At 45.8% G+C, this 12,813-nt stretch overlaps 1 protein-coding gene across 2 annotated transcripts in view; it reads right to left on the reverse strand.

The window, feature by feature from the left end:
- Positions 1-12,813, reverse strand: part of LOC121586859 (CYFIP-related Rac1 interactor A-like) — a 96,671-nt gene that overhangs the window by 25,342 nt on the left and 58,516 nt on the right. Inside the window, exons 3-4 of one of the 2 annotated variants that reach the window (XM_041903866.2) lie at positions 4,711-4,790; positions 588-709 (exon numbers count right to left, since the gene is read on the reverse strand). In XM_041903866.2, the coding sequence (XP_041759800.1) occupies positions 588-709; positions 4,711-4,783 (195 nt within the window). In that variant the 5' untranslated portion in view covers positions 4,784-4,790. Of the gene's footprint in view, positions 1-587; positions 710-4,710; positions 4,791-5,695; positions 5,775-12,813 lie in introns of both variants that reach the window. The other variant, XM_041903867.2, reaches the window with a different exon arrangement.

Here is a 12,813-nt window from a genome sequence, read left to right on the forward strand (position 1 = left end):
AAGCCCAACAGCCATGCTATTCTCTTCCCAGTGATCGTTGATACAGGAGTGGGAATTAAAGCCACTGGTTCCCAGTCTAGTGTTGATAATAGCGTTGTAATGACTGTTGTGCGTTCTGCGTTTGATGCCTGGCCACTGGCTGACTGCCCGGCTGCTTTGACGTCTGTGATGTGAGCGAGAGAGAGAGAGATCACAGCTTTGTGTTTGTGTGTGACACAGCTGAGCAAACCTTTTAACTTGACTCGACACCACCAGCCACCACCACCACCACACACTAAGACCAACGTTTGAACAGTAGAACTTGTTTGATGAACCGTTGGTATAACGTTTGTGGCAATACCCGTGTGGCTTGTAGGTTCTCTCCTACTTGAGAGATGCACACAGCTGGTGAACAAGACAAGAATAACACTAATACTGGACGAACTAAAATATTTGTATTTTGGCGATAAATGATCCTTTGTGTGTAGCAGAATAGCAGGCTACCGATTGGCTTATTTGTTACAGCACTTAATGTCATTAACATATTAATGTATTCATATTCCATTTATGTCTCCTCCCCCCTCCACACACACACACCCTCCCCTCACCTCTCGTATCTCCTGTCCCGCCCCGTTGTAAGACTGTAGTTCGGCCAGGATGCAGTGGGCCTCCTCCAGCACAGCACTGACCTGGTTCCACACCGCCGTCTCTGCCTCTGTAGGCTGGGCATCTGGAGGAGGGAGAGGTGCATGATGGGACATGGAGTTTTTAGAGGGTGGGGTTGGGGTTGAGAGTAGAGCAGAGCATTATGGGAAGTTGAGTTTTGGAAAGGAGAGTAGGGATAGGGTTGGGTGGGGGGTGGGGGTGAATTAGGGTTTGGGTTATAGGGTGGGGGGTTGGGGGGGGAGTAAAGGGAAGGGTGTTTAGTGACCGAGGGAGGATGAGGATTAAAAGAGAATTAGGACAAGATCTTTACAAAATAAATATACATCTGTACAGTCATTATACACTGCAGGGGGCCAGGTCCTGACATGAGATATGTGTCTGTACAGTAACTCCAACTCTACTATTACAGTTGAATAGTCAGTCCTGTTCCACATTGGTTCGTGCTTTTGTGTCACTTCTCCTTCTATGTATGGATTTACTGTAAAGACTTTGTGTAAAAGTGTAAAACATGGATTGTCATTGAATTCTGCATGGATGTCAGCAGACGTTTAAGTTACATGTAGACATCTCAGGTCAAGGATCTGGCCCTTCGAGTTTAATTAACTAGTTGGTCACAGTACAATCAGAAAGGCTAGATAATCAGCTCTGTCACATAATGTAGTTATGGAAGCAGGACCTAAAGCTTTGGTTGTTGTGATATGATGTCAATGAATAAACATACATCATTGTTTTTGCCAGTGGGTTTTAGGAGTGTCAGCCTTATCTTTAGGAGTGTCAGCCCTATCTTTAGGAGTGTCAGCCCTATCTTTAGGAGTGTCAGCCCTATCTTTAGGAGTGTCAGCCCTATCTTTAGGAGTGTCAGCCCTATCTTTAGGAGTGTCAGCCTTATCTTTAGGAGTGTCAGCCCTATCTTTAGGAGTGTCAGCCCTATCTTTAGGAGTGTCAGCCCTATCTTTAGGATTGTCAGCCCTATCTTTAGGAGTGTCAGCCCTATCTTTAGGAGTGTCAGCCTTATCTTTAGGAGTGTCAGCCCTATCTTTAGGAGTGTCAGCCTTATCTTTAGGAGTGTCAGCCCCATCGTTAGGAGTGTCAGCCCTATCTTTAGGAGTGTCAGCCCTATCTTTAGGAGTGTCAGCCCCATCTTTAGGAGTGTCAGCCCCATCTTTAGGAGTGTCAGCCCTATCTTTAGGAGTTGACCCATATCCCTGGTCTATGTTTGGTTTGTAATGGAGTTGACCCATATCCCTGGTCTATGTTTGGTTTGTAATGGAGTTGACCCATATCCCTGGTCTATGTTTGGTTTGTAATGGAGTTGACCCATATCCCTGGTCTATGTTTGGTTTGTAATGGAGTTGACTCATATCCCTGGTCTATGTTTGGTTTATAATGGAGTTGACCCATATCCCTGGTCTATGTTTGGTTTGTAATGGAGTTGACCCATATCCCTGGTCTATGTTTGGTTTGTAATGGAGTTGACTCATATCCCTGGTCTATGTTTGGTTTGTAATGGAGTTGACTCATATCCCTGGTCTATGTTTGGTTTGTAATGGAGTTGACCCATATCCCTGGTCTATGTTTGGTTTGTAATGGAGTTGACTCATATCCCTGGTCTATGTTTGGTTTGTAATGGAGTTGACTCATATCCCTGGTCTATGTTTGGTTTGTAATGGAGTTGACTCATATCCCTGGTCTATGTTTGGTTTGTAATGGAGTTGACCCATATCCCTGGTCTATGTTTGGTTTGTAATGGAGTTGACTCATATCCCTGGTCTATGTTTGGTTTGTAATGGAGTTGACTCATATCCCTGGTCTATGTTTGGTTTATAATGGAGTTGACCCATATCCCTGGTCTATGTTTGGTTTGTAATGGAGTTGACCCATATCCCTGGTCTATGTTTGGTTTGTAATGGAGTTGACCCATATCCCTGGTCTATGTTTGGTTTATAATGGAGTTGACTCATATCCCTGGTCTATGTTTGGTTTGTAATGGAGTTGACTCATATCCCTGGTCATGGCACGGCCGCCAAGGAGTGGGTTCGACCGGACACCCACAAAAATGTATGCACGCATGACTGTAAGTCGCTTTGGATAAAAGCGTCTGCTAAATGGCATATTATATTATTATTATGTTGTCTAGGAGTTGAATGGTTTAGGTTGTGGAGTTTGATAATTGATGAGGAAAAAACCCATAACCTTCATATTTGTTGCTTAGTTAATAATGGAATTGAATGTCTGTTTAGATTAGTTATGCTTTGTTTGGTTCTAAATTATTGCAGTTTTAGGTTATGGAGTAGATATTCAGGTTTGGTCTTTGTTTTGGTCTGGATTATTGTTAACTCAAGCTTTCATCTGTGTGACAGAGGTGACTTCTGCCTCTCACTGGAGCAGGAGAGCATAGTGCTGATGTAGAGAGGGGGTTTACTCTGCTTTAGTACAAACACCCCTTTCTCCCTAGCAGTGGGCTCTCCCTCTTCCATAGGATCTATAACAGAATCTTCCAGCGGAAGGAACCATTCTGTTAAATAGGGGGAACTTTGGAGAAGGCAGGAGGAAAAAAGGCAAAGATAAGTTAAAGGTTAGAGGTCAAGGTCAGAGTGGAAAGAGGGAAGGCGAGGATCGAGGTGGCCATCTTGTAAACGACCCTTGGTGCCCCCATTCACACACAAACACGCACACACACGCCAGAGGAGGCTGCTGGGAGGAGTCATAGTAGGACAGGCTCATTGTGATGGCTGGAATGGAATTCATGGAACGGAGTCAAACACATGGAAACCACATGTTTGACTCCATTCCATTGATTCCATTCCAGCCATTACAATGAGACCTTCCTCCTATTGCTCCTCCCACCAGCCTCCTCTGGCACACACACCCACCAGATTGTAAACATAAACACATGCACACACTCTCACACACTCATCCGACAGTATTGCATAGAGGTAAGAAGAGAGCGGTGGCTAGATATAGATGGTCTTTGGCTGTAAGACATCTTCATCTCAAAGCAACAAGAGAAAAGCAAGAGGTATGGCATTCTGAAGACTCTTGCCAAATTGCTTACTAAATAGGGCCTGATTCCAATCTGAAAATACAATTTTAATAATCCAAATAATAATGGCCATATTCTGGCTTATTGCTTATATTAATCTTCAAACATAACTCCAGATGAGTTATTACATATGAAGACCAGCCTGATGAGCTGAAAAAAAGGAACATGGAGGGAAAGGTGAGAGGTCAGGAGAGACATGGAGGAAAAGGTGAGAGGTGAGGAGAGACATGGAGGGAAAGGTGAGAGGTGAGGAGAGACATGGAGGGAAAGGTGAGAGGTGAGGAGAGACATGGAGGGAAAGGTGAGAGGTGAGGAGAGACACATGGAGGAAAAGGTGAGAGGTGAGGAGAGACACATGGAGGAAAAGGTGAGAGGTGAGGAGAGACACATGGAGGAAAAGGTGAGAGGTGAGGAGAGACACATGGAGGAAAAGGTGAGAGGTGAGGAGAGACACATGGAGGAAAAGGTGAGAGGTGAGGAGAGAAACATGGAGGAAAAGGTGAGAGGTGAGGAGAAACATGGAGGAAAAGGTGAGAGGTGAGGAGAGACACATGGAGGAAAAGGTGAGAGGTGAGGAGAGACACATGGAGAAAAAGGTGAGAGGTGAGGAGACACATGGAGGAAAAGGTGAGAGGTGAGGAGAGACACATGGAGGAAAAGGTGAGAGGTGAGGAGAGACACATGGAGGGAAAGGTGAGAGGTGAGGAGAGAAACATGGAGGAAAAGGTGAGAGGTGAGGAGAGACACATGGAGGAAAAGGTGAGAGGTGTGGAGAGACATGGAGGAAAAGGTGAGAGGTGAGGAGAAACATGGAGGAAAAGGTGAGAGGTGAGGAGAGACACATGGAGGGAAAGGTGAGAGGTGAGGAGAGACACATGGAGGAGGACAGGAGGAGGGAGGCTTCAGTTATATGACAAACAACACATGGACAGAATGAAAAGGAAGAACCAAACGTAAGACAACAGAAAAAAGAAAGACAGAGAGAAGAAGTCAAAAAAAAGAAAACAAGCGGATGGTCTCACGTTCAAAGTCAAGGAAAACTATTGGGCCATGCTCAAGTTCGGAGCAAGCCAGCACTTTCAGGAGGTTACCCATGAATCTCCTGGAACAGAGAGAGGGAAGAAGAGGAGTGTGTGGGTGATGAGGGGGAGGTGTGAGGGACGTGTGTGTGTTGTGTGTGTTGTGTGGGGTAGGAGTGGGTGGGTTGGTCGGGTGTGATGGTGGCATAGTCCGTCCAGGTATGTTGTGGTTGTGGGTGGCGTTGGCATGGCAACAAGGACAGACAGATCCCTCTCTCCTGTCTCACTCTCTTTTTTTTGTTTTCTTCTAGCTCTCTGTTGTCCAGCTTCCCAGTACTGGAGGACTGCTGGGTACGTCTGTCCAGCTTCCCAGTACTGGAGGACTGCTGGGTACGTCTGTCCAGCTTCCCAGTACTGGAGGACTGCTGGGTACGTCTGTCCAGCTTCCCAGTACTGGAGGACTGCTGGGTACGTCTGTCCAGCTTCCCAGTACTGGAGGACTGCTGGGTACGTCTGTCCAGCTTCCCAGTACTGGAGGACTGCTGGGTACGTCTGTCCAGCTTCCCAGTACTGGAGGACTGCTGGGTACGTCTGTCCAGCTTCCCAGTACTGGAGGACTGCTGGGTACGTCTGAACTATCATCACTATCCTCTGTTTATTGTGATGTCAATTTAAATTAAAGATTAGCAACAAAAAAAAAAAGTGCTTCAGCTGGTTAAATATGTAAATATTTCCAGGGATCATAGTCATGGGGCTTATGAGGACTAATTGGTTCAGTTCAGGAGCTCCTAGAATGAGTGAGGGGAGAGTTTCTGAACATGACACACACCACACAAAACACAACGACACTCCCAAAAACACCATGAGCACATCAACCCACATCCCTCTCCACCCTAACCCCATCCTCCACCTCTGACCTCCACCCTGCATCACACACTGATACACACGTCAAAACACACACACATACACATTACCAGCGCTCACTTACTTTCGAAGTCCAGGAAAAAATGTGGACAGTTTTCTAAATCCTTGCCAAGGACCTTAATGAGGTTCCCCATGGCTGCAACCTAGACGGGACAGAGATAGACAAACAGTAGAACTAACCCCAACCTGGACTGGACAGAGGTAGACAAACAGTAGAACTAACCCTAACCTGGACTGGACAGAGGTAGACACACAGTAGAACTAACCCTAACCTGGACTGGACAGAGGTAGACACACAGTAGAACTAACCCTAACCTGGACTGGACAGAGGTAGACAAACAGTAGAACTAACCCTAACCTGGACTGGACAGAGGTAGACTAACAGTAGAACTAACCCTAACCTGGACTGGACAGAGGTAGACAAACAGTAGAACTAACCCTAACCTGGACTGGAGAGAGGTAGACACACAGTAGAACTAACCCTAACCTGGACTGGACAGAGGTAGACACACAGTAGAACTAACCCTAACCTGGACTGGACAGAGGTAGACAAACAGTAGAACTAACCCTAACCTGGACTGGACAGAGGTAGACACACAGTAGAACTAACCCTAACCTGGACTGGACAGAGATATACAAACAGTAGAACTAACCCCAACCTGGACTGGAGAGAGGTACAGACACACGCAGTACAGAGAAATACTTTTCTATGTTATATTGTTGTAGCGACCTTATTATTCTAAGCTAACCTTCCTCTAATCCAATCACCTTTCCTGACCCATCATCCCCACTAGTTGTTCCACTGTCTTTATCCCCTGTTAAAATGAAACTCTATTAATCAATCAATCAATCAATCAGTGCATTGTTTATATAAATGCTACAGTACGTGCATGTGTTGGGACAGTTTTCAAAAGGCACCCACGAAATATAGCTAACCGCTCTCAGATCACTGTGTGTTGAGAGTAGGTCTAACAGTATATCTACTGTGTGTTGACAGCTTGTCAGTTCTCGTCTTATAGAGACCCTCTCTTTATTCTGTCCATGTACAAGACTTTCGGAGAGCTTCTTGCGTCTCCTGCTCTCTGCTCTAAAAGGATGTGTTGTGTGTATTCAACAAGCCGCCTGAAAACAACAGAGGTCGACTGTGAGACACAGGTGGTACATTTCACAACCAGCCAAACGGTCTCTTTTCAAAACATTACATGGAATCAAGCGAGCAAGCGATCTCTTGTTGCAGTCAGTGCCACAATTTTAAGCCAGACCGTGACAGTGATCTTTAGTTTCAAAGAGCTATTCAGTTTCAAATAGGGGATACGAAGAGGGTGGGAGGGGATGAATTACATTTACATCTGACATTTTAGTAATTTGGTGGACGCTCTTATCCAGAGCGACTTACAGTTAGTGCATTCATCTTAAGAAAGCTAGGTGGGACAACCACATATCATATTCATAGTAAGTACAATTTTCCTCAGTAAAGTAGCTATCAGGCAGGTGGCGAGGGGGTGCTGTGGGATTATTTAAGATACTCTTTGAAGAGGTAGGGTTTCAGATGTTTTGGGAAGATGGGCAGGGACTCTTCTGTCCTAGCTTTAGGTGGAAGCTGGTTACACTATTGAAGTGGCAGAACAGAGAAGAGCTGGGACTGGGCTGAGCGGGAGCTGCCCTCCCATAGGGGCGGGAGGGCCAAGAGACCAGAGAAGAGCTTGGACTGGGCTGAGCGGGAGCTGACCTCCCATAGGGGCGGGAGGGCCAAGAGACCAGAGAAGAGCTTGGACTGGGCTGAGCGGGAGCTGACTCCCATAGGGGCGGGAGGGCCAGAGACCAGAGAAGAGCTTGGACTGGGCTGAGCGGGAGCTGACCTCCCATAGGGGCGGGAGGGCCAAGAGACCAGAGAAGAGCTTGGACTGGGCTGAGCGGGAGCTGACCTCCCATAGGGGCGGGAGGGCCAAGAGACCAGAGAAGAGCTTGGACTGGGCTGAGCGGGAGCTGACCTCCCATAGGGGCGGGAGGGCCAAGAGACCAGAGAAGAGCGGGGTGACATGGGAGGGAAGGCAGATGTGGACTATAGCATCATCATCAGTACAGACAGCTTTCAGTTTAGTATAATATTAAGTCGATTTTAAAGGGACACTAAGTAGTATAGAACATTAGCATAAAGTTGCCCCATAATCACTGATACAGGCTCATATGCGTTCATCCTACCAACGGATTGGAGCTAGGGTAATCTGATTCTAGATCTAAGAGCAATTTGGAACTTAAGATATACGGTCAGAAGTCTACATACACCTTAGGCCACTCCAATACCTTGACTTTGTTGTCCTTAAGCCATTTTGCCACAACTTTAGAAGTATGCTTGGGCTCCCGAGTGGCGCCGCGGTCTAAGGCACTGCATCTCAGTGCTTGAGGCGTCACTACAGACCCCGGTTCGATTCCAGGCTGTATCACAACCGGCCGTGATTGGGAGTCCCATAGGGCGGTGCACTATTGGCCCAGCGTCGTCCGGGTTTGGCCGGTGTAGGCCGTCATTGTAAATAAGAATTTGTTCTTAACTAACTTGCCTAGTTAAATAAAGGTAAAATATCAAATTAATTGTCCATTTTGGAAGACCCATTTGCGACCAAGCTTTAACTTCCTGACTGATGTCTTGAGATGTTGCTTCAATATATCCATGTAATTTTCCTTCCTCATGATGCCATCTATTTTGTGAAGTGCATCAGACCCTCCTGCAGCAAAGCACCCCCACAGCATGATGCTGCCACCCCCGTGCTTCACGGTTGGGATGGTGTTCTTCGGCTTGCAAGCCATCCCCTTTTTCCTCCAAACATAACAATGGTCATTATGGCCAAACAGTTCTATTTTTGTTTCATCAGACCAGAGGACATTTCTCCAAAAAGTACGATCTTTGTCCCCATGTGCAGTTGCAAACCGTAGTCTGGCTTTTTTATGGTGGTTTTGGAGAAGTGGCTTCTTCCTTGCTGAGAGGACTTTCAGGTTATGTCGATATAGGACTCGTTTTACTGTGGATATAGATACTTTTGTACCTGTTTCCTCCAGCACCTTCACAAGGTCCTTTGCTGTTGTTCTGGGATTGATTTGCACTTTTCGCACCAAAGTACGTTCATCTCTAGGAGACAGAACGCGTCTCCTTCCTGAGAGGTATGACGGCTGCGTGGTCCCATGGTGTTTATACTTGCGTACTATTGTTTGTACAGATGAACGTGGTACCTTCAGGCATTTGGAAATTGCTCCCAAGGATGAACCAGACTTGTGGAGGTCTACAATTTGTTATCTGAGGTCTTGGCTGATTTCTTTGGATTTTCCCATGATGTCAAGCAAAGAGGCACTGAGTTTGAAGGTAGGCCTTGAAATACATCTACATTTACACCTCCAATTGACTCAAATGTTGTCAATTAGCCTATCAGAAGCTTCTAAAGCCATGACATCATTTTCTGAAATTTTCCAAGCTGTTTAAAGGCACAGTCAACTTAGTGTATGTAAACTTTCTGACCCACTGGAATTGTGAAATAATCTGTCTGTAAACAATTGTTAGAAAAATTACTTGTGTCATGCACAAAGTAGATGTCCTAACCGACTTGCCAAAACTATAGTTTGTTAACAAGACATTTGTGGAGTGGTTGAAAAACGAATTTTAATGACTCCAACCTAAGTATGTAAACTTCCGACTTCGACTTCCATTTCTCTGGGAGAGACATTTATATTAGTTTATGAGATGGCACCGTCCTGCAGAGGCCTCCTCTTTTTAGCTGCTACACTGCAGAATGGGTGTTGCAATGCAGCACAGAGAGAGAGGGTGAACGAGAGAGAGAGAGAGACAGATGTGGGTGGGGTGGAGTGAGAAAGGACAGCGTTACACTGGTGTAAATGTTCTACAGATGAGTGTTGAAAAAAACAGGACTTGAGAGAGAGATAGAGAATGCTGAGTCATCAAATCATTACAATAATGAACACCAGACTCTCTCTGTCTCTCGCTCTCTCTCTCTCTCTCTATGTAGTGATGGCCTCTCTCTCACTCTATTTATCTCTCTCTCTCTCTATGTAGTGATGGCCTCTCTCTCTCTCTATGTTGCGATGCCCTCTCTCTCTCTCTCTCTCTCTCTCTCTCTATGTAGTGATTGCCTCTCTCACTCGTTCTCTCTCTCTTTCTCTCTCTCTCTACTCTCCCTCTACTCTCTCTCTCTTTCTCGCTCTCTCTCTCTCTCTATGTAGTGATGGCCTCTCTCTCTCTCTCTCTCTCTCTCTCTCTCTCTTACTCTCCCTCTACTCTCTCTCTCTCTCTCTCTATCTCTCTATATAGTGATGGCCTCTCTCTCTCTATGTAGTGATGGCCTCTCTCTCTCACTCTATTTCTCTCTCTCTCTTTGTCTCTCTATATAGTGATGGCCTCTCTCTCTCTCTCTCTCTATGTAGTGATGGCCTCTATATATCACTCTTTCTATATATATATATATATATATATATATGTAGTGATGGTCTCTCTCTCTATGTAGTGATGGCCTCTATCTCACTCTATTTCTCTGTCTCTCTATGTAGTGATGGCCTCTCTCTCACTCTTTCTATATATATATATATGTAGTGATGGTGTCTCTCTCTCTCGCTCTCTCTCTCTCTCTCTCTCTCTCTCTCTTATTTCTCTTTCTATATAGTGATGGCCTCTCTCTCTCTCTCTATGTAGTGATGGCCTCTCTCTCACTCTCTCTCTATGTAGTGATGGCCTCTCTCTCTCTCTCTATGTAGTGATGGCCTCTCTCTCTCTCTATGGCCTCTATCTCACTCTATTTATCTGTCTCTCTCTCTCTCTCTATGTAGTGATGGCCTCTCTCTCTCTGTCTCTCTATGTAGTGATGGCCTCTCTCTCACTCTCTCTCTATGTAGTGATGGCCTCTCTCTCTCTCTATGTAGTGATGGCCTCTCTCTCTCTCTCTCTCTATGTAGTGATGGCCTCGATTTCTCTCTCTCTCTATGTAGTGATGGCCTCTCTCTCTCTCTCTCTCTATGTAGTGATGGCCTCTCTCTCTCTATGTAGTGATGGCTCTCTCCTCTCTCTCTCTCTCTCTCTCTCTCTCTATGTGTCTCTCTCTCTCTCTCTCTCTCTCTCTCTCTCTCTCTCTCTCTCTCTCTCTCTCTCTCTCTCTCTCTCTCTATGTAGTGATTGCCTCTCTCACTCGTTCTCTCTCTCTTTCTCTCTCTCTCTACTCTCCCTCTACTCTCTCTCTCTTTCTCGCTCTCTCTCTCTCTCTATGTAGTGATGGCCTCTCTCTCTCTCTCTCTGTCTCTCTCTCTCTCTCTTACTCTCCCTCTACTCTCTCTCTCTTTCTCTCTATCTCTCTCTATATAGTGATGGCCTCTCTCTCTCTATGTAGTGATGGCCTCTCTCTCTCTCACTCTATTTCTCTCTCTCTCTTTGTCTCTCTATATAGTGATGGCCTCTCTCTCTCTCTCTCTCTATGTAGTGATGGCCTCTATATATCACTCTTTCTATATATATATATATATATATATGTAGTGATGGTCTCTCTCTCTATGTAGTGATGGCCTCTATCTCACTCTATTTCTCTGTCTCTCTATGTAGTGATGGCCTCTCTCTCACTCTTTCTATATATATATATATGTAGTGATGGTGTCTCTCTCTCTCGCTCTCTCTCTCTCTCTCTCTCTCTCTCTCTCTCTCTCTATTTCTCTTTCTATATAGTGATGGCCTCTCTCTCTCTATGTAGTGATGGCCTCTCTCTCTCTCTCTCTCTCTCTCTCTCTCTATGTAGTGATGGCCTCTCTCTCTCTCTCTCTCTATGTAGTGATGGCTCTCTCTCTCTCTATGTAGTGATGGCCTCTCTCTCTCTCTCTCTCTCTATGTAGTGATGGCCTCTCTCTCTCTATGTAGTGATGGCCTCTCTCTCTCTCTCTCTCTCTATGTAGTGATGGCCTCTATTTCTCTCTCTCTATGTGTGGCTCTCTCTCTCTCTCTCTCTAGTCCTCTCTCTCTCTCTCTCTCTCTCTCTCTCTCTATGTAGTGATGGCTTCTCTCTCTCTCTCTCTCTCTCTCTATGTAGTGATGGCCTCTCTCTCTCATTCTCTCCCTCCCTCTCTCTCTCTCTCTCTCTCTCTCTCTCTCTCTATGTAGTGATGGCCTCTCTCTCTATGTAGTGATGGCCTCTCTCTCTCTCTCACTCCCTTTCTTTCTCTCTTTCTCCCTCTTGCTGCTCCTTATCAATAAAATATGCTGTGTATGAATTCATAATTCCTGTGTTGCCAAGGTGATCCCAAAGACAATGCTTGCATCCCAAATGGCACCTCATTCCCTATATAGTGCAGTACTTTTGACCAAGGCAAACTCACTATCAGCATGTAGGGGGACATGCTACCTCACTACGTTCCCTTTCCTCTTCCTTCCACACCAGTCAAATGTTGCTATCTTCACCTCCGTCTTTCCTCTCCTCTCTTCCTTCCTTCCTCTTCTCTTCCGTGATCTGTTATTCCATATCCTAGTAAATTGGTTAATCCCAGTCAGTCTGTCCCAGTGGCCGTCTCTCGCTTAGAGACTCTGCTGCTGAGAACCCTTCTGTAGCTCCTAGCTAAGCTCTACACCTTACACCTTATCAGCTGTGTACAGTGCCTCTCTAAGTCAGTCAGATGATGTTACAGTGGGTTCCTCTAACATTCTCCTCACTTCTCTTTTCCACTATAAACAGAACTGTCTCTCTGTGTGCATCCCAAATAGCACCCTATTCCCTTTATAGTGCACTACTTTATACCAAGGGCCCATAGGGTGTCCCATAGAGCTATGTTCAAAAGTAGTGCACTATAAAGGGAATAGTGTGCTATTTGGGACACCCCCCCCCCCCTATGTTGGCTGCTGTTCTGTGCTATGCAGGGGGCAGGTGGTATTGTTGAATTGTTGTATTTATCCTCTTCAGGGTGCCATGGAGACATACCATTCATCTCGATGGTGTAGTACACATGTAACACTCTTCTTGCATATATATGCACTCACTCAATTATGCACACATGTATTAAGTCTAGAACACACACCCCCCCCCCCCCTCTGAGAGTCAGTCGGCCAGCGTAAAACTAGAGCAAAGTGCTTCTCTTCTACGCACGCCCTGCACGCCTCTCTCAAGTCTTAACTCCTGCATTTGAGCAGCTAAAATGACTGTGATGATACAA

The sequence above is a fragment of the Coregonus clupeaformis genome, chromosome 17, assembly GCF_020615455.1.
Source record: "Coregonus clupeaformis isolate EN_2021a chromosome 17, ASM2061545v1, whole genome shotgun sequence".
Taxonomy (NCBI): Eukaryota; Metazoa; Chordata; class Actinopteri; order Salmoniformes; family Salmonidae; genus Coregonus; species Coregonus clupeaformis.